This window comes from Microcebus murinus, chromosome 25, assembly GCF_040939455.1.
Source record: "Microcebus murinus isolate Inina chromosome 25, M.murinus_Inina_mat1.0, whole genome shotgun sequence".
Classification (NCBI taxonomy): domain Eukaryota; kingdom Metazoa; phylum Chordata; class Mammalia; order Primates; family Cheirogaleidae; genus Microcebus; species Microcebus murinus.
This window is the reverse complement of record NC_134128.1, coordinates 10,508,635-10,533,738: the sequence shown is the minus strand read 5'-3', so window position 1 is coordinate 10,533,738 and position 25,104 is coordinate 10,508,635. Positions and strand designations below refer to the sequence as shown.

The window sequence follows — 25,104 nt, the reverse complement described above, 5'->3', positions numbered from 1 at the left end:
GGTTTTAAATGTGTCACACACACTGGTGCATTGTAATCATATATATGATATGACACAAGCAATATGCTATAGCAATCGTTAAAATGAACTAGGGTAACTTTTAGTGATTTGCTCCCTTTTTAAGAATAGATTCAAGATTCTCTCTATACAATAGCATTGTCCTGGGTTTTAATCTGATATATTTTATTGAATAGAAGAGAAAGGTTAGGTTTGTTCCGGTGTACCAGAGACACTTAGGCTTCTGCAGTAGGGTACACTTACAGGTGTGTCAAGCACACAAACATCATCTATCACATAGTTAGAATCAAAGAACATTTTAGCAAAGATGGGTGTATAGAACTTGACAACAAAGAGATACTTTGGCAGCTGAGGTAGAGCGAACCTTGCTGAAATCTTTCATGGTATTATAGATAATAAAGAAATAAATCTCAGGATGGCAAAAAAACAGTGGCATAGTTTGCTATTAAATTATAAATTAGGATGGGAAGGTACCACATGAAATGCAAAGGGTGACACTCAAGAGTAAGAGCTAATCTAATTTGACCTTCAAAATACACTTTCCCTTCATAATATAATAAAAGTATAAAAAGAAAAGTGACCTCAAGTTGAAGAGTTATGCTGCTAAAAATTAAAATCAAGTCACAGTTTTAAGGCAGAGATGTGGGAATTTGCAAAAGAAGTTATTTCTTACACCTGACTACAGACAGACTAGGTGCGAAGTCACCTTGAGAAAGAACCAAAATCAGCTTTGCTCAGAAGTCTAGGTCCCAAGCTGAATATGACTTCTTACAAAAACCATTTAACATATTCAAAGCTAATGGAACTTTTCTTTTACATTTTCATTCCATGATATCTATCAATCTTTATTTTCCTTATAGATTCTGGCTTTCATACCTTGTTAGGAAGCCCTTTCCTATCATCCAATAGCAAAATATTCCTATTTGTTTAGCTACATAATTCTGATTTCTAAATTAAACTAAGTAATCCACATATAATTTTTTTGTATGTATGAATGGTGAGAGGTTAGAACCTCATGATTATTTCTCCAAATAGGAAGCCAGTTGTTCCAACACCATTAATTCAATTCCTCCAACATGCCTCCATTATCATATGTTAAAATCCTATGTGCATATCTAAATTTTCTTTAGATGTATGAAGGAATGTTAGCTTCTCAGTTGGGTAAAGAGAGAGGTAGATATATAGGGAAGATATATAGGGAAGTGATGAAAACACATGGATAAGTTAAACCACTCACTATTATCTACTTAATTTGTCAATTTAGGAAAAAGGTATTTTTCAATTCTCCACTATAATTATAAAAATCTCTAATTGTCCTCTTCTTTTTGTCAGTCCTAGCTCTTGATATGTTGAAGCTACATCACTGAGTGCTTTAAGCTTCAAAGCAGTTATGTCTCCTTGGGGAATTACAACTGTTATCAGTATTATTTAGTCCTCTGTATATTTCCCCTGGAAATCTCATTTTGTTTGGTAATAAGGATGACTACTGTCTTCTTTTGTTGTTTGCTTCATATCTTCCCCATTCTTTTATTTTTAACTATTCCATTATACTTGGCTTTAGTCATGTCTGTTATAAACAGTGTATATGACTAGATTGTATATTTTTATACAACCTGATCTTGTTTTTTTATAAATCAATTTAATCCTTTTACATGTGTTGTGATTACTATTTCATCATAATATAGACCTATATTTTGTGTTTTCCATTTGTCTTTTTTTCCCCTCTACCTGTGTCTTTAGATGGGTCAATTATATTTCCTTTATTCTTCCTTAAGCCCAAGATTATAAGTTTTAATTGCTGTGTCCCTTTTTCTAAAGTAGACACAATTTTTCTTAAATCTATTTAAAATATTCATTATCATTGAAAGTTAATTGCATACTTCTTAACCTACCCACCACCCAAATACAAGATCGTTGGCAAGATTTATTTGACCTCGCTATCCTCCCAAACTGTTCCATGACTTATTAAAATTGGCTGGAACTAGAGTGTAAATAATTCATCTACTTTCTTGGCAATTATATTCATAAAAATGTCTGAGACTTTATAATTTATCATCATCGAGTAAAACTATATGTTTTACAGTTATCTTTGCTCAAAACTCTTTATTAATTCCTATGCAATCTATTATATTGGATTATTTTTGTTTGATACATATATTAGTTTGCTAGAATTGCCGTAACAAGATACTATAGACTGGGTAGCTGAAACATTAGAAATTTATTTTCTCACAGTTGTAGAGGCTGGAGGTTCAAGATCAAAGAGTCAGTAGGTTTGGTTTCTTCTGAGATCTCTTTCCTTGGCTCGTCAATGGCCACCTTCTCACTGTATCCTCACATTTCCTCTGTGTAAGTACAGCTCTGGTGTTTCCATATCCAAATTCCCTCTTTCAATAAGGGCACCATTCAAATTTATTTAGGGACCACTCTCATTTTAACTTAATCACCTCCTAAAAGACCCATCTTAAAAAACAGTCACATTCTGAGGGATTACAGTGTAGGGCTTTAATAAATGCACTTTGGGGGAAGACATTCATCCCTTAACAATATGTTTTGCTCATATGCATTTCATGTAAGTATATATGTGCTAACCTTCTGGAGTTCCTGATTGATTGAAGAAAAAATCATGTGTTCATATTGGAAAAATAGTCTGATTGAATAGAGATTTCTGGATTCAAAATTATTTTTCCTTGAGTATTTGAAGATGTTGCAACATTGTATCCTAATATGCAGTACAATACCTGCTTCCTTTGTAGAAGACTGACGTCTAGCTGATTATTTTTCCTCTAGGACTTTTAAGCATCCTACTTTTGTCTCTGAAAGTAGGTAAAATATTATTTTTATTCCCTGAAGTTCATAAATTTCCCTCGAAATTTGGTGGGCTCTCATCATTTTCTTTTTGACCTCAGGCAGATTTTCATCTGTAACTTATTTGATTATCTCCTTCTAGGAAATGTATTATACAGGTCTGAAAACTTTATGCACAGAGTTTTCATCTCTTAGTCTTCTGGCACTGTGGTCTTAGAAGGTTACTAGTTCAGTTTTCCAATTGACTTTTTGGAATAAATGATTTGTGTCAATTCTGCTACCCAGTTTATCTCTGGGATTTTATTTTTAAAATCATATTGTTAATTTCCAAGAACTCTGAATGCTTCCCTTTCATATTTGCCTGTTAGGTATTATTGACACCCAAATCTCTCAAGGGAATTAATTATATTTCTTTCATTATTTTTCCATTTGTTCTATTCTCAGCCTTCCCTTTGGTGTTCAGTATTCTGTTTAATTTAGTGCTTCCATTTTATGTTTTTCCTCAACTGTCTGGTTACTTTTTATCGGTATTTTATTCCTATATGTGGACGAGTCTAGATTGAATAATATTACTATATGTATTTTATTTCCTCAGACCAAGTAAGAGATTTCATCTCCCCCAACGCTGACTTATACATTTTTATTTAGAATCTCTGGTTTTATGTTGCTTTGGTGAAAAGGATTAGCTATGTTTTCTAGTGGGTTTATATTTATGAATGTGAACTAAAAATAAAATCCTAAACTGCCCCCCCACTGCTAACTGAATGGACCCTCTCAGCCAAGGGGACCCCATGAAAAACAAACTTAAAACTGAGTTCCCAGCCATGATGGGATGGGAGGTGTAAAGCATAATTGCTTGTCTCTTCATAAATATTCATGACTCCTCCTATAAATATGCATATTTAGCCACCCTGCTTATTATAAAACCCAGTTACCTTTTGTCATTCCCTTAGAACACAGTATTCCTGGCTTGTGGCAGGAGCGATGTTTCCTAGCCTGTCAGAATGGCCACTGCAGGTTGAGACCCCTTCATGAGAAATAAAGCTCTCCTTTTTTTAAAAAATATAAACGTCATGTTTTTCATTTTAGTTTTCTTAATGAACATTATGTACTGTAGCTTGTTTATTTGTTGAGGGAGGTACACGCACTTCTCAGCAGTCACAAGGGACATTGCCTCACCTCCCTGGTCCCAGCACAAACTCACAGAAACTCCTAGTCACAATTCCAGTTCAGCAGTCCGTACCTACCCTGTGTGCTCTGAGTACACATGCCCTGACTCTTCTGGAGTGCTGTGACTAATGACCAGCTGGTGACATGTCAACAGCCCCTCCTTTCTGGTCCGCGTCTCTGTGTTATTCCAGAATTCTGCTGACAGAGTTCCCCTTTTTTCTTGCTTTTTTCTTTCACCCATAGGTGTTTGCAAATGCCTCGGCTCTGTTTATATATTTTTATCAAACAGTTTCCATTTGGTTTAAAACTTCCAGAAAGTCCTCTCTAGTTTTGTATGCTAGTAACTCTGCTCCTGATTTTGAGTGCTTCTGTGGATTTATGTCTGTATTTTTTCCTGTCTTTGCAGTGGGAACATTCTTGGGGAGCATAGGTAAGCGTGTGTTTTCAGTTAGCCATCAGAACCAGAAACGATTTTTCCAAATATTTACAACTTTTACAGAACATACTGAAAGAGAAGTAAATCAACCCATAATTCCATTTTTTTTTTCTATTTCTTGTTCAGTTTACATTTTCCTTCACTTTGAGGGAAGGTGTTTTGAAGGCGTGTTGAAGGTGGTCTGTGCGGTGACATTATTAGCTGGAGAGAAAAGCGTATAAGTGTCAGGTTAACCTTGAAGGTTGTACAGGTCATTTTGCTATGAAGAGGCCTTTTGTTACTGCTTTGATTCTTATTATTCTTAAATAGTCTGTCTATTTCAAAGAATGTGCGGTTAATGTTGTAGAGCTAAATATAAATCAGCCATCTCAGTTTCCACATGCATAGTAGCCATAATTTTTCTCAGTTCTTCCTCCTCTGATACATTCAGTGATGTTTATTACAAACCAAGTAAGGTGTAAGAAAGACGGCTGAGCTGGAATATAGGGTATATAGGAACCTGTGCCCTCAACCAAGCTTTGCAAGTCACTAAGGATGGGAAACTCAGAAAATGTCTAAAGCTCTCTGGTTCTCATTCCATTTATTTACAAGGACCCTAGCAATACTTTTTAAAAAAAAAATCTGAAAAACCTGAAACTTCAACTGAATTTTTTTGTTTCAATCCTACAAACATGTAAGCTACTCATAATGAAAATACTCAGTTAATATTCTCATTAACATGACTTACCCTTCTATATGAACCCTTTTTTTTTCAGAATAGGTGACATAAGATGTGTAATAGCAATAATGTGGATAATAATAAAAAGTAAATATACTTAGTGTTAGTATAAAATTTATATACATCATTTTAATTTAAAGCTAATAATAGACCTATCAAGTAGGTACACGCGTACCTTGTTTTATTGTGCTTTGCTTTACTCTGTAATTCACAGATACTGAGTGTTTCACAAAGTGAAAGCTGTGGCAACTCGACATCAAGAAAGTTTACCAGTGCAATTATGCCAACAGCATGTGCTCAGTTAGTGTCTCTGTGTCACATTTTGTTAATTCTCACATTATTTCAAACTTTTTTGTTATTGTTATATCTGTAACAGTGATCTGTGATCAGTGATCTTTAATGTTACTGTTGTAATTTGGGGGAACATCACAAACCTTGCCCATATAGGATGATGAACTCAATGGATAAATGTATGTGTTCTGACAGCTGCACTGACTGGTCATTCCCCCATCTCTTTCCCTTTCCTTGGACTTTCCTATTCCGTGAGACACAAAAATGTCGAAATTAGGCCAATTAATAACCTACAGTGGCCTCAGAGTGCTCAAGTAAAAGGAAGAGTTGCACGTCTCTCACTTTTAAATCAAAAGCTAGAAATGATTAAACTTAATGAGGAAGGCACATTGAAAGCTGAGCTATGCTGAAAGCTAGGCTCTTGTGCCAAACACTTAGCCAAGTTCTGAATGCAAAGGAACACTCTTTGAGGGAAATGAAAAGTGCTACTCCAGTGAATATATCAATGATAAGAAAATTAAGCAGGCTCATTGCTGATATGGAGAAAGGTTGAGTAGTCAGACCTGCCTTAATATTCACTTAAGCCAAAACCTAGTCCAGAGCAAGGCCCTAACTCTCTTCAATTTTATGAAGGCTGAGAGAGGTGAAGAAACTGCAGAAGAATAGTTTGAATCCAGTAGAGGTTGGTTCTTAGGTTTGGAAAAGGAAGCCATCTTCATAGCATAAAAGTGCGAAGTGAAGCATCAAGTGCTGACTGAGCAGGTGCCACAAGTTATCCAGAAGATCTAGCTGAGATGATTGAGGAAAGTGGCTACAATAATTTTCCGTGTGGACAAAACAGCCTTGTATTTTAAGGAGATCCTAGGCCTTTCATAGCTAGAGAGGAGAAATCAATGCCTGGCTTCAAAGCTTCAAAGGACAGGTTGACTCTCTTTGTAGGGGCGAATGCAGCTGGTGACTGTAAGTTGAAGCCAATGCTCATTTAACATTCTGAAGATCCTAGAGAATCCCTTAAGAATTGAGCTCAATCTATTCTGTTTGTGCTCTATATTGGAATAACAAAGCCTGGATGACAGCACATCTGTTTACAGCACAGTATACTGAATAGTTTACGCCCATTCTTGAGACCTACTACTTAGAAACAAAACTTCAAATATTACTGTTTGTCAACAATGCACCCGGTCACCCACGAGCTGTGATGGAGATGGACAAGCAGGTGAATGCTGTTTTCATGCCTGTGAACATACATCATCCCTTCTACAGCCCATGGGTCAAGCAGTCATTTTGGCTTTCAAGTCTTATGTAAGAAATATATTTCATAAGTCTATAGCTGCCATAGGTAGTGATTCCTTTGCTAGATGTAAGTAAAATAAATTGGAAACTGTCTGGAAAGGATTCACATTTCTAGATGCCAGTAAGAACTTTCATGGGAGGAAATAAAAATATCAACATTAACAGGAGTTTGGAAGAGGGTTGATTTCAACCCTCATGGATGACTTTGAGAGGTTCAATGCTTCAGTGGAAGAAGTCACAGCAGATGAACTGGATATAGTAGGAAAACTATAGTAGTAGGATTAGAGGTGGAGCCTGAAAATGTGACTGAATTGCTGAAATTTCATGATCAAACTTGAACACATGAGGAGTTGTTTCTTATGCATGAGCAAAGGAAGTGGTTTCTTGAGATGGAACCTACTTTTGGTCAGGATGCCATGAACATTGTTGAAATGATGACAAAGGATTTAGAATTCTACATAAACTTTGCTGATAGAGCAGTGGCAGGGTTGGAGATGATTGACTTCAATTTAGAAAGAAGTTCTACCATGAGTAAGATGCTATCAAACAGCATTGTGTGCTACAGAGAAATCTTTTGTGAAAAGAAGACTCAATCGATGTGGCAAACTTCATTCTTACCTTATTTTAAGAAATTGTCTCAGCCACCTGAATTTTTAGCAACCACCACCCTGATCAATGACTGCTATCAATACTGAGGCCAGAAAAGTGAAAAGAGTATGTCTCACAGCAGGCTCAGATGACTGTTATCATTTTTTAGCAACAAATTATTTTTAAGTTAAGGTCTGTAGATTGCATTCATAGATATAATGCTCTTGAACACTTAATAGATTACAATACAGTTTAAACATAACTTTTATATGTAATGGGGATACAAAAATTTTGTGTGACTAGTTTATTGCAATAACCATTTTATTGCAGTGGCCAGGAACACAACCTGCAATATTTCTGAGATATACCTGTATCAACATTTCTTTCATTTGATAGAGGAGAAAATTGAAGTTTAAAGAGGTTAAGTGATTTTGACCTAAGGCATCCAACTATTATTGGCAGAGCCAGGATTAGCATCAGGGTTCTAGCCCCTATTATACTGTTCAGCCTTCTGGCTGCTAGGTAGGTAAAACACTCTTCATAAGTTTTATGTGCTTTAAATATGACAGATGTTACCAGAAATGCCTCCCTATGCCACAAATAATTAGCAACCAATTTTGGATAGTCCTTTGTAGTTTGGACAAGTGTCTCGTGCCTATAAATTCATTGAATTTGCTTTGAGGCGTTAGAAAGCAAACTGTGGGTTTCTCAGTCAACCATATGAAACAAGAATGGCAAAGTAAAAATATGAGTGTGATCTATTTCTTCAGCCTTTAATGACTGAGCCAAATTGTAGGTTGTTATTCCATTCTAATTCCGATTCTTCAAAGCCTTGTATTTTATAATCACTCATTCCCCTGCTTGCCTTTGATGAATTCCTTATAAAATGTTACAGCTTATTTATAACTCAGTGACATCCAAACCCAGAAAGAAACTTGAGGTGAAGTTTTAGTGTGACCAAGTGATTATTTATAAACATTGTAATGAGAGTATCACTGGCTCTCACAGCAGTACCTCAGTAATCCTGCTCTTTGTCAGTAGGTGTATTTCTTTTTGAATAAAGTGATGAATTTGCTATAGTAGAAATTAAACAGTAAGAAATGTGATATTCTACTTCTGATTCCATCATTGACTAGCAAGTAACATAGGCAGGTCTCTAATTCTCTCTAGTTCCCTGGGAAGTTTTAGAATAGAAAATCTCCAAGATTCTCTCTGTCCCTGAGGTTCTTAAATCCTTAACTTCCCAATTCTTTCAGTCTTTAGCAAATGATTATTGCACACCTATCATGTGTCTACCAGTGCTCTAGGCATTTAGGATATATAAATAAGCAAAACATACAAAACTCCCTGCCTTCATAGCATATATGTTATAGTAGACAAAATAGGCAGTAAACAGGAAATATAATAAGTAGGTTGGGTAGTATTTTTAAAGATTATGGAGTGAAGTAAAGCAGAGTAAGAGGATTAGAAAAAGCTTGGCCCAGGTTAATTTTTAAAACCGTGGTCAGAGTAAGCCTCATTTAGAATATAAATTTAGAGTGAACACTTGAAGGGAGTCCATGGAAGGCCATGCAAATATAGGAGTCAGGGTGGGAGAACTTTTCAGACAGGAAAAATAGTGCAAATCCCTATGTCAGGAGTGTTTCTAGTGTTTAGGAGGGTTGGCACAGGAGCCTTGAGCTAGAGCACAAGGAGGCAGAAGGTGGTGAGAAGACATAGAAGAATTGCATAAGGGAGACAGAGCTTGGAGAAATGTCTATACTGTTGTAAGGACATTCCTTGCACCTGTGCTGTGGGGCCTAGTTCTAGAAATCTATTGCTAAATGACTTCTAAAGTGCCTCTTTTGATGGAATAATGTACCTGATACTTTGATAATTCTTACCTCTGATTAGGCAAAGGTGCTTAGAATCTAAAGAGAAGTTGGGGAATGTAGTTGACCCTGGCAAGGTCAACCACCTGCTGTGCCACCTGATTTTTTTTTTTTAATCTCCAAAATTAAAGATAGAAAGCATGATAGAAAGAAAAGGGAGGGAAGAGTGACTAAATGTATTAAGTAAGCCAAGTGATCATTTTAGTAATTCCTTTAAATGGCATTGACATGGATGAGACATTTGTGTTTTTCCAACTATGTAGGCAATTGAGTGAATCAAAGCAAATGAAAATTCTATACTGGCTCTATCTTTTCTGTACTGTGTATTTTTAAGTTAACTTTTAAAAATTAATAGACTTTTTGGGGGAGCAGTTTTAAGTTTACAGAAAAACTGAGTGGAAAAACCAAACTGTTCCCATACACTATAACCCCTCATACCAGGTGTTGCCAACCCCACCCACATCTTCCATTAGTGTGTACATCTATTGCAATTGATGAGCCAATATTAATGTATTATTGTTAAAGTTCGTAATTTATATTAGGGTTCACTCTGGGGTGCATATCCCATGGGTTTTGACAAATGCATGACATATAACCACAGTATCATACAGAGTAGTTTCCCTGCTCTAAAAATCCCGTTTTCCATCTATTCATCCCTCCCTTCCCTGCCCAAGCTCTTGGCAATCACTGATCTTTTTTACTGTCTCCATAGTTTTGCCTTTTCCATAAATTCATGTAGTTAGAATTTTACAGTATGTAGGCTTTTCCGATTAATTTATTTCAAAATATACATATAAGTTCCCTCCATGTCTTTTCATGGCTTGATAGCTCATTTCTTTTTTATCAATGAATGATTCCACGGTATGGATGTACTATACTTTGTTTATTTGCCTGTTCAAAGACATATTGGTTGTTTCCAAGTTTTGATGATTATGAATAAAGTTGCTGTAAACATTCATGTGCAGGTTTTGTGCAGACAAGCTTTCAGTTGATTGGGGTAAATATCAAGTAGCACAATTACTGGATCATATGGTAAGAGTATGTTTAGCTTTGTAGGAAACTACCCAACTGTCTTCCAAAGTGGCTACACAAGTTTGCATTCCCACCAGCAGTGAATGAGTTCCTGTTACTCTGCATCCTCGGGAGCATTTGGTATTTTCAGTGATTGGAAATAGCCATTCTAACATATGTGTAGTGGCATCTCATTTTTGTTTTAATTTGCAATTCCCTGATGACATAAGATGTTCAGCATTTTTTTATATACTGGTTTGCCATCTGAATATATTCTTTGGGGAAATGTCTGTTCAAATCTTTTGTCCTTTATTTTAGAAATTAGGTTGTTTATTTTCTTGAGTTTTTAATGTTCTCTGTATATTTTGAATGCCAATCCTTTATTAGATGTTTTAAAATGTTTTCTTCAGTCTCTGGCTTCTCTTTCATTCTCCTAACAGTGTTTTTCACACAGCAGAAGTTTTTAATTTAATAAAGTCCAAGTCACCAACATTCCATTCATGATTCCTGGGTTTGGTGGTGTATCTCAAAAGTCATTGCAAAACCCCAAGTCACCTAAATTTTCTCCTATGCTATCTTCTGTAAGTTTTATAGTTTGAAGTTAACTTTGGGGTCTATAAGCAATTTTGAGTTAATTTTGGTGACACATGGATGCTCTCTTTCTAGATTTATTTATTTATTGTTTTGTGGGTCTAGTTGTTCCAGCATCATTTATTTAAAAGACCATCCTTTCTCCACTGAATTGCCTTTGTTCTTTGTTAAAATCAGTTGCTGATATTTATGTGAGTCTGTTTCTGGCCTCTCTACTCTGTTCCATTGATCAATTTGTTTGTTTTTTCACCAGTACCACATTGTTGTCTTGATTACTGTAGCTTTCTTTATATCTTACAATCAGGAAGTGTCAGTCTTCTAACATTGTTCTTCTCCTTCAGCATTGCATTGGTTATTCTGAGTCTTTTGCCTTTTTTTTACAAACTTTCGAATGAATTTGTCAATATCTTCAAAATAACTTGCTGGGATTTTGACTGGGATCTAATTGAATCAATAAATCGAACTGGAAAGAACTTGCGTTTTGATGACATTGAGTCTTCCTCGTGAAATATCCATTTATCGGTTTGGGAGGTTTTTATCAGTTTTGTAGTGTTCTTCATATATATCATGTACTTTTTGTTAGATTTATATGTATATATGTCTTTTTTGGTGCTAATATAAATGGTATTATTCTTTTTTTTTTTTTTGAGACAGAGTCTCACTTTGTTGCCTAGGCTAGAGTGAGTGCCGTGGCATCAGCCTAGCTCACAGCAACCTCAAACTCCTGGGCTCAAGCAATTCTACTGCCTCAGCCTCCCAAGTAGCTGGGACTACAGGCATGTGTCACCATGCCCAGCTAATTTTTTCTATATATATTAGTTGGTCAATTAATTTATTTCTATTTATAGTAGAGACGGGGTCTCGCTCTTGCTCAGGCTGGTTTTGAACTCCTGACCTCGAGCACTCCGCCTGCCTCGACCTCCCAGAGTGCTAGGATTACAGGCGTGAGCCACCATGCCCAGCCCAAATGGTATTATTAATTCAGATTCTAATTATTCATTGCTGCTATATAAAGGAATAATCAATTTTTGTATATTAATCTTGTATTCTGCAACCTTGCTTTAATTGCTTATTTCAGGAGTTTTTTGTTGACTTGGGGATTTTCTACATAGATAGTCATGTCATCTGTGAACATAGTTTCATTTCTTCCTTCATAATCAGTATACCTTTTGTTTCTTTTTGTTATTTTATCATGTTAGTGAGGATCTCCGGTACAATGTTGAATAGGAGTTGTCAGAGCATATATTCTTGCTTGCTCTTGATCTTAGTAGGAAAGTATCTAGTTTTCTACCATTAAGGATGATATTAGCTATAGGTTCTTTATAGATATTCTTTATTAAGATGAAGAAGTTCCCTTCTATTCCTAATTTCCTGTGAGTTTTTATCATGAATGAGTGTTGGTTTTCATCACATTCTTTTCCTGCATGTACTGATATAATTATATAATTTTTCTTTGTAATTTAACCTGTTGATATGATGGATTACATTAATTGATTTTCCCATGTTTACTGGCCTACCATACCTGGAATAATTCCAACTGGTCATGGTATGTAATTATTTTTATAAATTGTTAGATTCAATTTGCTAATTTTTTTGAGGATTTTTATGTCTATATTCTTGAAAGATATTGGTCTTCAGTTTTCCTTTCTAGTATTTTTTCATCTGGTTTTGGTATTAGGATTTTGTTTTGGAAGATTAATAATTGATTCAATTTCTTTAACACATATAGATCTATTCAGATGATCTGTTTTTCCCTGTATGAGTTTTGGTAGATGTGCCTTTCAAGGAATTGGTCAATTATATCTAGATTTTCAAATGGCATAGATTGCTAAAATTTATTTCATTACCCTTTTAATATTCATGGGATCAGAAGTGATGGCTCCTTTTCAATTCTCATATTAATATTTGGTATCATCTCTCTTTTTCAGTTAGGTAACCTGGCTGGAGGTTTAGTAATTTTATTGATCTTTTCAAAGAACAATGTTAGACTATTGATTTTAGATCTTTTTTACTTTTTACTATATATGTTCAATGCTATAAAATTTTCCTGTAAGCATTGTTTCACTTTATCCCATAAGCTTTGGTCAGGTGTATTTTCATTTTTAATTTTTTAATTGAAATAAAATGTTTTTAAATTCCTCTTAGAACGTTTTTGACACGTGTTATTGTATTGGGCATTTTTCAGCTATCTTCCTGTTATTGATTTCTAATTTTATTATTCCATATGGTCTGGGAGCATTCACTGTATGGTTTCTAATATTTTAAAGTTGCTACAGTATGTTTTATGGCCCAGAACGTTGTCAATCTTGGTTAATGTTCTGTGTGAGCTTATGAAGAGTATATACTCTGTTGCTGCTAGATGAAGTATTTTATAAATATAAATTAGATCCAGTTGATTGATGCTATCCAGTTCAACTACATCTTTACTGATTGCTGCCCTCTGATCTGCCAATTGCTGACAGAGGAGTGTTGACGTCTTCAACTCTAATAGTAGATTCATCTATTTCTCCTTGCAGTTCTATGAGCTTTTGCCACAAGCATTTGATGCTCTGTTGTTAGGCATATATGCATTAATGATTGTTATGTCTTTTTTGAGAATTAACCACTTTATCATTATATAATGCTGTGTCAATTCCTTCAGACTACTGTAACAAAATGCCTTTTCAAATTATTGCAATGTAAATCAGGATTTATGCAAAAATCAGAACTCACTTTAATTAGATTCCATATAGTCATCCTGTTACCAGCAAGTTGAATTGTAAATATCACATCTTCTTATTTTTAATTTTTAAGAAATGGAAAATAATTGCATAAATTTGAAAACTAAGTATCCTATAAATCCTGGAACTCAAGACTCTTTGGGATGAGTGCTTAGGTGTGAGATCAGAAATAGTCAATGACCCAAATACCCTTGCACTGAATCTTAGCTTACTTCATTAATTAAAGAAAAAATATAAAAAGTGATTTTTGCTTGAGAAATATCTGCTTTTCCAAAAAGTGCAATTTGATTATAGTGTTAAAGTCTCACCTCTCAGGTTTCCAACCTTTTGGCAAGGTTTTGAATTTTCCTTTGGTCTTTAGTCTATGATCATTTGACCTCTCTTTATTTTGTTTAACTTCTGTTACTAGTTGGATATCTGAATTGATTTTAGGCTTTTTGTCCTGGTGAATATTGACAACACACTTAATTTCTGGCTCTGGAGCATTTGGTGGTTCTTGGTAATATTTCTGGAATGTCAATTTAATGTCATAATATGTAATACAATGAACAATATTATTCTTTCCTTATGATAGTATAAATTTTAGATAAATTTTATATAGTAAGTTATCTATAGGTAAATTTTGACACTAAGAAAAAAGTGAGACAATAAGATTTTTCAGTAAGGGAGGTAATTGAAAAAAAAGACTATTGCAATGGAAGAAAATTACTATCCATGTGCTTTCTTTCCTCTGAATCTTATTTTTCCCATGTAAAAGAAAGGGTTATGTAAGTGACTGCTGAAGTTTATTACAATCCATATATAAATATAGATAGATAATAGTATTTTATATATATAGCTACATATAGTTTTAAGATCTAAGGAAATGATAGCTGTAAAATCTAGATGCAAAAAGAAAATATAGAAAAATATATTTTTAATCTTACCTATTCTTGTTGGTTAGATATAGATTTTTTCAAAGAGCACTAGGAAATGGTGTTTTTTATTTGGTTTTGAATTATTTCTACTGTTAAACAAAAATATTAGAACTTAGAATGTTTGTTGGTTGAAAAGCTAACTCTATTTCTGTTTCACTTCTTGTTGGTTGCATCTGTTAGTCCTTAAACTATAAAGAGTGCTGAATATTGATGTCAGTTTATCCAAAATGATTTTCTGTCAAATATTAAATATTTGCTGCACATTACTTCATTTCTGAAAAGACTTGTCAAGCCCATGTCCATTTAGTGTGAGGGTCTTCTTTTCTGCATTCATACACCCTTAATCTAACATACACAAAGTTCTTCATCAACGAAAAATGTCTGTTTTATATATCCTCTAGCATTTTAAATGATGAGATAGTTATAGTTTTTGATCATGCCCAGTTTGTTATACAGAAATCAGTATGACAAAACCAAACAAATGTTCCATGAACCAAAGAAATGATAACAGCCATTGTCTCACTTTATAACCCACAATTTCTACAGATAGAAAACATGATAGTCAACATTCTGAGTTGTCACATAACCAGAGATTTCATTCTTTCATAAATCGATCACCTGGATCCCATATACATCTAGCATTCAATCACAAAGAGTTATTTTTTGTGATCTTTTATAGGTGTATATCATTGAGGAATCGGGGCTGAACATCCTGGTTTGGTCAGTGACTGGAAATAAAAGAACCGGATGGGTGTATGGCTATGCACCACTCTCCAGTAACAGTCCTTTTAAGGTGGCTTTTGAAGCTGATATGCATGAAAATGAGGACATCTTTATTGCCCTTGACGACATCTCTTTCACCCCAGAGTGTGTGTCTGGAGGTAAGTGATTCCTTCAGAAAATAGGAGCAAGTATTGTTTGTAATATCTAAATATGGAAGAATTGGGAATTTCTGAGGAATTACATTTATTTCCAAGTCCAGTCCTGCTCTTACACTGAGGAAGAGCAGTATATATGGTATTTAGTGAGAAGTAAAGGTTTTCTGCCCATGAAGTTTACCATGAAATTTTCATGTCCTCTAGGCAACAAAAGTACAAAATAACTTTGCACTAAAGTTGATTTAGAAACCCTGAGGAAATTTAGTTCCATGAATATAGTTTTATTGTCTACTCTCTTTATGCCCAAAGGTTCAAAAGAACTGCGCAAGATAAAAGCCCCTCTGATTACCTGTTACCTTCCTGACTGTCTTCCCCACCTACATTAACCTTTCCCCTTCCTAGGGCTACTTTGCTTCTCCTAACCGCTTCTACTGTGCAATCACAAAGAGTTATTTTGCTCTTTCTATTTCAAAAAGAGAGAAAAACAAGTCCTGTCCTAAACCTTTTCTAAGAAATCATCCCCTTAACTGATATCTGAATTTCTATTGCTTAAGATGTTTCTCCCTCAGTGGGGCTGTTTGTACTCTTATAAAGTCATCTATTTTTAAATATTAAATAGTAGGATCATCATCTGTCTAGCTACTCAATACCTCTTTTAAAATTTTGTCCTCACAGCTGTATTCAATAGTTTATTTTCCTTTAATGCCAAACATCTGAATTCATATCCATTTTATGGTTTTCCTCTGTATCCTAAATCCTGGGCAATCTCAACTTCCAGGTGATGCTGTCTGTGTAACACATTGACTTCTTTGATTCTAATCATCTACGTAAACATTCTTCCTCAGTAACCCACTCCAATGGTTACATTCCAGATATGACCATCCCCCTAAACTCTTAGGGTTGAAAATTCACATAATCATTATATCATCTTCCTCTTGATTACTCTTTCTAAACCTGTTTTCCAGTAACATTAATAAGAAAATTCTATATTCTCAGTGCTTCCTGCTATTTTTCATGAAACTTTCGTGAGACTTTCATGAAAGTCTCTTCTTTTTTTTATTTTTTTAACAATAATGCCACATTTAATAATTAACACCTAAGTTCCATTCTCAATCAGGACTATAAATTCTCTTATGTCCTATTTTATAAAAAAATTAACATAAATTTGTGTACTTTATGTCAGACAGTGTGCTATGCACTTTGCATGTACTAATACAATTATTTATCAGCACACCCCTATATAATAGCTAATATTATTCAGCCAATGTTCTACCATAATGGCTTTATCAATCTTTGAAATTGAGGTCATATAAACATCTGAATTTTGCAAAACTACTGCTGATTATGCTGATTGAGACCACTAAAAATTTTGTTTTACTACCTTAACTAGGCCCTTAAGGATACTAGACATGCAAGTTTCTCACTCCCTGGCACTAATTTTCTCCAACAATCCTCAATCCTCCTATCTCTCCCTGGCCCTATCTTCACTATGCTGATGTTCTTATATTCTTTGAATAGAAAATAAAGCCATTTTGCAATAAAGTCCGTTATTTTTTTTTCCTTTTCAACTCTAAATTTGCCTGTATCTGCAAGAAAACTCTTTTCTTAGCCATTTGTCTCAAGGATGGAAAAATAAAGAAAAAAACACCTTCCCAAGAGGAAATGTGTATTTGGGGCCATTTTCTTTCTCAGCTCTTCCTAGTCATTGTTCCATTAAAGTCTTCTTTGTCCTCTATCTTCAATTTCTCTCCCTCAACTCACTAATCTTAAACTCCTCAAGAGCAAGAGGAACTTGTCTGTTTCATTTCCAGAGCGTAACATAGGGACTAGGAAATTTGGCCTGAAAAGTTATTATTTGAAATAATTGAATGATAATTAAAACTGATTGTGTGAACAGGAACTGTAGCATTCACCTAAGTGTAAACTGAGTCTTTCCCAATATGTTATAGAATAGACTTTACTGTTGAAGATGATTTAAAAAAAAAAAAAAAAAAAAAGAAGCACCCACCATGACCTTTAGCATTAAACTGTCTTCTCTTTGTCATGTTATGTAAGAGAACTAAGTGCCTCTCTCTACCCCCATTTTCTCTTCTAAACTCCAGAGACTCAGGCATAGTCTCTGCATCATGGCTCCATTGTTGATTCAGGCAGGTAGTTTTATAAAATCATAAATCATAATCATAAAATCATAAATTAAACCAGCACTTCTCAAACTGGGATACCCAGACCTTCATACCCAGACCTTCATATGCCAGGGAGTATGTAATATCACCAAATGAATCTGATACAATTCATTGGGTTTACTTGCAGATTTGGGGAGAAAAGTTAAATAACATATCATGTGACATATGAAGTAGACACAAATCTACTCAAGAGTGGAGTGCCAATGATAAAGCATAAAGCTTTAAAGAAATTTTGATCCTTTATAGCTGGAACTAATGTCCTCTCCCCTGTGATTTATGGTATTGTGGTGAAAAATATTGATAAATGCTGAATAGATGATTTAGCCATTGAAAAACTGTGGCATAGAATAGACAATATTCATGATAGACTGGTGGATATGAAAGCTATAACCATGCAACACATAAACTATACAGGCATCTCTTGCTAAATATAGAAAAAAGATGAAGAAGAGTATGAAACCAATTTTAATAAGCTATCTATCAAAAAAGATGTCTATAAAGCCTGAAAGAACTTACAAAATATAATAATATCTGTCTCTGGGAAATAGAAATGTGAATGATTTTTATTTTCTTCTGCTTGGAACTATGCTGTTTATAATTGGGAGAAATAATTGCATGACTTTAGAAAATAAAGGCATACAGGCTGGGCACAGTGGCTCATGCCTATAATCCTAGCACTCTGGGAGGCCAAGGTGGGCAGATCATTTGAGCTCAGGAATTCGAGACGAGCCTGAGCAAGAGCGAGACCCCATTTCTACTAAAAATAGAAAGAAATTAATTGGCTAGTTAAACATATATATAGAAAAAATTAGCTAGGCATGGTGGTGAGTGCCTGTAGTCCCAGCTACCTGGGAGACTGAGGCAGAAGGATCACTTGAACCCATGAGTTTGAGGTTGCTTAGAGCTAGGCTGATGCCATGGCAGGCACTCTAGCCCAGGCAACAGAGTGAGACTCTGTCTCAAAAATAAAATAAAATAAGAAAAGGAAAGCATACAATCATGATACATATAATTAGGAATCACATACTTTGGGGCAATCATTGTTTTAATCTTTCCCAAAATGAAATTATTTATTGGAATTAATATGGAAAGCTAGAGCATAGATGGATTTATTTTAATCTATTTGAATCCTTGTCTGATAGTTATTCCAGTTAATAATAACCCATCTTTTTGCAACTCATTGAGAAATGTGAAAAAAGATGATATATTACTTCTTCTTACTTGCCAAAATTAGGGAACATCAGTCAGAGTAAACTTTATGGGTGAGCCATTCTGGTAGTTAGGGCATTTGATTTTTCTCTCACTGTTCTGGAACAAAATCTTTATACTGTGTAAGAATGAGTCATCTAGAATTAGTTTTGCATTAGCTCTTTTCTTCCAGTTCCCTTAACTTTCGAGAAAGCAGCCAACAAACTCAGAGTTTTTAAAGATTTTCAAGACAGAAAAAAATAGCAATTATATTAACATATACCTCAGAGACATTCAGTAAAAATGATCTTTTTAAGTGTAAGTACTTAGCAAGGAAAACTTCATTTCCAAACAATGCTAGATAAAGGAAACATTGTTTTCACATAAAATTTAAAATAGTTCAAGTTTTGATGCATTCCTCTTCAAATTTTCTTTTTTCTTGACTGAAAATGCCCAGAATCAGATGCAATTTTCCAATGAAATATAGTTATAAAAAATGCAAATATTCTGATACTACAGAACCTGCCACAATGAATGTTTATTGAATAAAGCAAGAAACAGCAGTTTAAATAGATTTTTTTTCAGTATTCATATGTGATCATCATTCAGCCCTCAGGGAATGTAAAACATTGTATAACATCAAAACTATTCATTCACTTGGTCCATCTTTCCTTAGTTAACTCAGTCTAGACACAAATGAACTAAGGCAGCTAAATTAAATAATTTTCTCCAGATCTTATAACAAGACTCTAGATTTGTATGTTTAACATACCAGCTTTTTGCTTCAGTCCAGATTAACATCCTAAGATTAAAAACAGCCAACTGTAAACCTCATTTCAACCTCATATTAGGCTTTTCATTTTTGTGTTTGCCCTGCCCATGCCTCCCACAAACTCCCATAATAAAAGAGTAGAGAACAATAGCATGTGTCACCCCAAGTTGCCTGTACTTTTCTCTCCATTTAGAAGATTACACCACCAACAGTTTGTCTGCATGATTACTTTTCTGTCCTACCTTGATTACTTTAGGGTTCCCAGGGCAACATCTTGTAAATGAGGCAAACCCCATGCAGTGTAGCATCTCGAGCAATTCTAGGTCAGCAGAGGAATGTAGGCATTCTCATAAAGTCCATTTTCTTTAGCCGTGTGAGCTTCCGAGGGTGAAAGGCATTTTCTAGTTTTCCTCCGTCATTTGTAAACAAGGAGGATCACATCTGTCTCCATGATGAAGAAACACTTTACAGGACTGGCAGGACACTGATACTTTTGAAGGTATATGAGAAGTTGTACAATATTTGAAACAGCAGTGCATGTGAAATTATAAATTGCTTGAAAACAATTGGTATGTATAGACACAGTTTTGTTAGGCATCTAATAAGGGGACAAATACCGATAAATACAACCTTCTGGAGGAAAGAAGATGATTCCACATAGGAGTTTATTCACGTACTGGATAGAATAGTGTCTCTCCAAAGATCCGTGTCTTCCTAAGACATGAAAATGTGACCTTGTTTAGCAATAACATCTTTGCATATGTAATTAAGTTATAAGTTAAGGTCATTCTGGAATAGGGTGGGCTTTTACTCCAATATGAAGAGTCCTTAGAAGAGAAGAGACACACAGAGAAAATATCATGTGATAAAGGAGGCAGAGATTGCAGTAATGCATCTATCAACCAATAAATGCCGAGGAGGGCCAGCATGACAAGAAGCCAAGAGAAAGGGATGAGGTAGCTTCTGCCCTAAAGGCTTCAGAGAGAGCATGACCCTGACAAGACCTCGAACTCAGACTTCTGGCCTCTACAGCTGCTGAAGAATACATGTCTGTTGTTTTAAGACATCCAGTTTGTGAAACTTTGTTATAGTAGCCTTAGGAAATTAATACGACTGAGAACATTGAGGTCTATTTTATAACCAAGAACTGGGTTCAAATCTTCATTACACTAATGTACTATCCATTTGGCCTGATTTTTCTCATCCATGAAATGATTATTGTCAGAATGTGCTTTTCCTAAAAGCACTGCATTAAAGATTTCAGGCAAGTGAGGAATCCTTGAGCAAAGCCTAAGAATAATTTTTACGTGACCTAACACATCTAGTCTTCTGCTTATTGACACTCCTAATTGAAACATGCTGAGGCTAATACTCCCTTACATAAATATGCTTTTGTAACAACCTTGATGGAATTGGAGACCATTCTTCTAAGTGAAGTATCACAAGAATGGAAAAACAAATACCACATGTACACACTATTATTAATAAATTGGAATTAATCAATTAACACTCATGTGCATATGTGGAAGTAAAACTCAACAGCAATTAAGCAAGTGGGAGGAGGGGATGGGTAAATTCATACCTAGTGGATACAATGCACGCTATCTGGGTGATGGGCACATTATAACTTTGATTCAAACAGTATAAAAGCAATTCATGTAACCAAAACATTTATACCCCCATAATATTCTGAAATAATAATAAAAAATAGATGCTATGATATATTTAAAAGCTAAGAAAAGTCTGAAATCTAAGAGAAAGAGAGTAAGAGAGAGAGAAAGAGAATTCTGTGAATTGTCCAGCAGGCTCTGTGTGGGGCTTTCTTGAGTGGTGGAAAGATGATGACTAGATTAAAAAATTGGAGACCTAAGTCTAAACCATGACTGTGCCAATAAGTACTTGTACAATTTTGAGCAAATCATTTGAGCTCTTTAGACCATGTTTTATCATCAGGGAAATGAAATAGATCATTGCTTACAGCCTTTTCCAATTCTGCCATTTTATGATAATATGAGACTGGATTTGTAGAAGAGGATTAAGGAAGCAGAAGGAAGGCACAGAACATAATAGAGGAGGGTAAAGAGTCCAGAGAGAAAGAGGAGAGAGGTAAAGGGGATCTAGGAATTAGGGCAGACAGGTAAAAGACAAAAATGTCTTGGAGTTGGGAATAGATGTCCAGTCAGCTGTGACCTGGTACAGGCAGGCTGCAACCCACACACAGTCAGAGGAGTGAGCCTCAGTTTCAACAGCAGAATGAAAACTAAGGCTATAGTTCAAAGCAAAGAATGAGCACATTGACTTAGCATTATGAATTGAAAATATTTCTAATGTACAATATTTTTTCCATAATAGTATTTGTACATTTTGTTTCAGTTAATAAAGAAAGCCACAAAATTATCTTGGTTATGAATAACCCATTAGGAAATATCACCAATCTTTCAGCACAACTGTATGCCTTTCTAACTCTCCACTTTGAAAAGTTATTATTTACTAATTGATTTCCTTACTTTCAATACAGTCAGCAAGTTCTATAAATTTTGCCATCTTTGTTTCCCCTCACTTCCTTTTTACTGCCCCAAATCTAGTTCAAGGCCTTATTGATATTCGTCAGAATCTCTGTCTTGGCCACGTAACTGATCTGTCTAATTTACTGACATCCACAGAACCAACAAGTTAGTCTTCGAGTCCCACCTACACTGTCAGTTCCAGAAAGGTAGACCTTTCATCTTTCTTAGTCACCACAATAGCCAAAAGAATGTTTTATTGCAAGCAACAAAATACAGGATCGTGCTTAGGCTAACTTAAGCAAGGAATAATTTTAGTGGAAGGATATTGGATAGCTCCAAAATTTAAAAGTAAGGCTGGGAATCCCAGCCAGGAAAATGAGCAAGAAGTGAGAGAGGTTGACAACATCAGAAGGCAAGATTGGCTAATGCCACCACCTTTGAATGAATACTTGCTTTGAGAGCTGGGCTATCCATTCTGCTGCCATCACTATAAATAATCTCTAATTGCCCCTATGTCACTCCTCCAAAATTAAAAGTGCTGGTTGAAGCTTACCATTCCCAATCCCAAGTCATATGTCCACACTTCAAAGTTTCATGGCTCTATCATGTCTAATTTCTACATCATGCATTTCTGGGTGGTGGCCATTCCTTCTCATTTATCAGAATCAAGCTTGAATACTCTGCAACATTTTGACCAAATTATAACCTTAGGCCAGCAATAATAAACCCTCTGTTTATACTCTGATGGTATATAATAGAGAGAGAGCAAATAAAAGGGAAACCAGTCAAGATACTAATACATAAACCCATGTAAATTATAAAGAAGAAGAAAAATACTTAGTGGCTCTCAATTTCCTACTAAATAAGTTTCTTATCCTTTAACACAGGCCCTATCTATCTGTCTCTGCCTATAAAAATGATCCCTTCAAACAGGACCCTTTGTCTTTCTCCAGTCATTCCTCACATCCTCTCATCTCCATGACTTTAGTCCCACTGTTACTCTGTCTGGGAACACATTGCCCTTTATCTCCTCTTGTGTAAATCCTTCTCCAATTTCAAGGGCAGAGCAAACACTCACCTTCTTCATGAACTTCTTAATTGTGGCCACTGGAAGGCACACTTTCAGATTACTTTAGCCTTAAGTTTGCAGTTCTTCTACAATATGTTTTACTGAATATTTTTTTATATCTGTAGATTGTTTTCTGTCATTTTTAGTTCCTCCACATTGAAAAATCCCCGTTGTCATTGTTTTCGTTCTTTAATCTAACAAGAATAAGTGATTTTTAACTTTAAGGTTGATTGAGAAAGATGTAAAATAAATTTCAGATCAGTAGGTAATATAGAGTGTACATCGATAGTATGTTGTGTATTATAGCAATTGTAGATAAATGATTTAAAACTTGGTTTTAATACAAGGGTCATTTTACAATTTTGGTTCAGTTAGTGATTCAGAAGTCCTCATTTTAAAATGCATAGTTAGTGTAGAGTGTATAAAAACCTGAAAGAAAATGATTATCAGTCAATCCTGATTCACTTATTGGATTATAGGATATTATTAGGTTTTACATCTACTATTGTGGGTCATATAGTCCTTATGTTTGTCAAAGGATGAGATAACTCCTCTGTACTCCTAGAAGGGTTATTAGACTTGAAGGCAAAAAAACACTAGAGCCAGAAAATGGAATTAAATACAAATACCAGCAGGCTCAAGGGAGCAAACCCTGAATTCCCTGCTTGACAACCTTTGGAAGAGTTTGCCTGTTATACTAGGAGGTGGCTCTTACTTGGTTTCCTGCTGATCATCAGGCTGGAAGGAATTTTGTTGAATTAGAGGGAAGAAATCCAAATGACAACCATAGAAAAATCACTCCCAGTGTGAACCATATTCCATTAGCCTGAATTTGACAAGTGTCTCACACTGAACCTGAAGATAAAACTCAAATCACTGTTCCAATATTCTGTCTTAAAGATGAATGCTTTTATGTGAACAGTGACATTGACCACAAAAACATATATGCATTAATATATATAATATAATGTGTGTGCATGTATATGTATACACACACATAGTATGGAAACTTAGTCTCTACCATATGGAAATGATAATCAATTCTTAAATTGCTAGTCACTTTTGGAAATTATAATAACCTTTGCTGACTCTTATTTTCACTGAGAAGGATTCAATCCAAGTGTTTTCCAGGCCAAGTGTGTCGGAGAGATTCTGTGAGGTTTTAGTAGCCAGGGTCAATCTGGCCCTGTTTTGTTCTCTTGGGCTAATAGAGTCTACTTTTATTATGCTTTTCCTAATTCTCTGGAACACATATGTTGTTTTCTGGAAGGCATCCAGACTTCATAAAAACAAGTTTGTTTGTTGCCTAAGAAATAGAATAGAAATGTGACACTGATTCACTAAAAAACGTCTAAGTTTTCAGAAAAGATTTTTTTTCAAGTAGAAAAACAAGTGACTTCAACAGAAAGACCACTTTTTCTGATAGCATCTTATTGGCTTGTAAGAATATTTTACCCATAAAGGACAGGTTAATTTGTGGAAATAGAAATGGAGAAAGGGGGGCTTTCTTGGCTAAAGAAAGAGTGAGTTGTGTGTATATGAATGAGTCTTCATTTTTCACCAAGATAAACTTGCCCAAAATAGAAAACATGAGGTTAGAGAAATAACCATGTATTAGTAAAAAGGGGTCCAAAAAAGTGACAAGCCCATGGCTGGGTCTTTTCTTCAAGGAAGAGCAGATCATTGACTAACTTAAAGGGCAATTCAAGATCCAAAATTTTCAGGCCTTGTTTTATGTCCTTCCTTCTTTTTCTGATTATATGTAACTAATGTAATACCCATTAGGTGTGCCTCCTGAAAACTTCCACATATATGTAATTGAGCCTGCATCTTCATGTTTGAGCTGGCCTGGTCTGACCAACAATCTGCAAGAACACATGTTATTTAATAGAACAAGATAACCCCAAACAATTCAATATTAACACTTTGAATTGTTTCTGTTAGGAAGGCAGAAATTTGTCTAAAAACCTGTGTGTGTGTGTGTGTGTTTTAAATAATGATACAATCATATACAATGCTCTAAATTTTAGGTTAACTAATTCATACTCCTCAAGAGCTAATATTAAGGTAAACATAGC

At 35.0% G+C, this 25,104-nt stretch overlaps 1 protein-coding gene across 1 annotated transcript in view; it reads left to right on the top strand.

The window, feature by feature from the left end:
- Window positions 1–25,104, top strand: part of MALRD1 (MAM and LDL receptor class A domain containing 1) — a 491,205-nt gene that overhangs the window by 362,194 nt on the left and 103,907 nt on the right. The window contains exon 32 of the mRNA XM_075997515.1: window positions 15,109–15,310. Within this exon, the coding sequence (XP_075853630.1) occupies window positions 15,109–15,310 (202 nt within the window). The remainder of the gene's footprint in view (window positions 1–15,108; window positions 15,311–25,104) is intronic.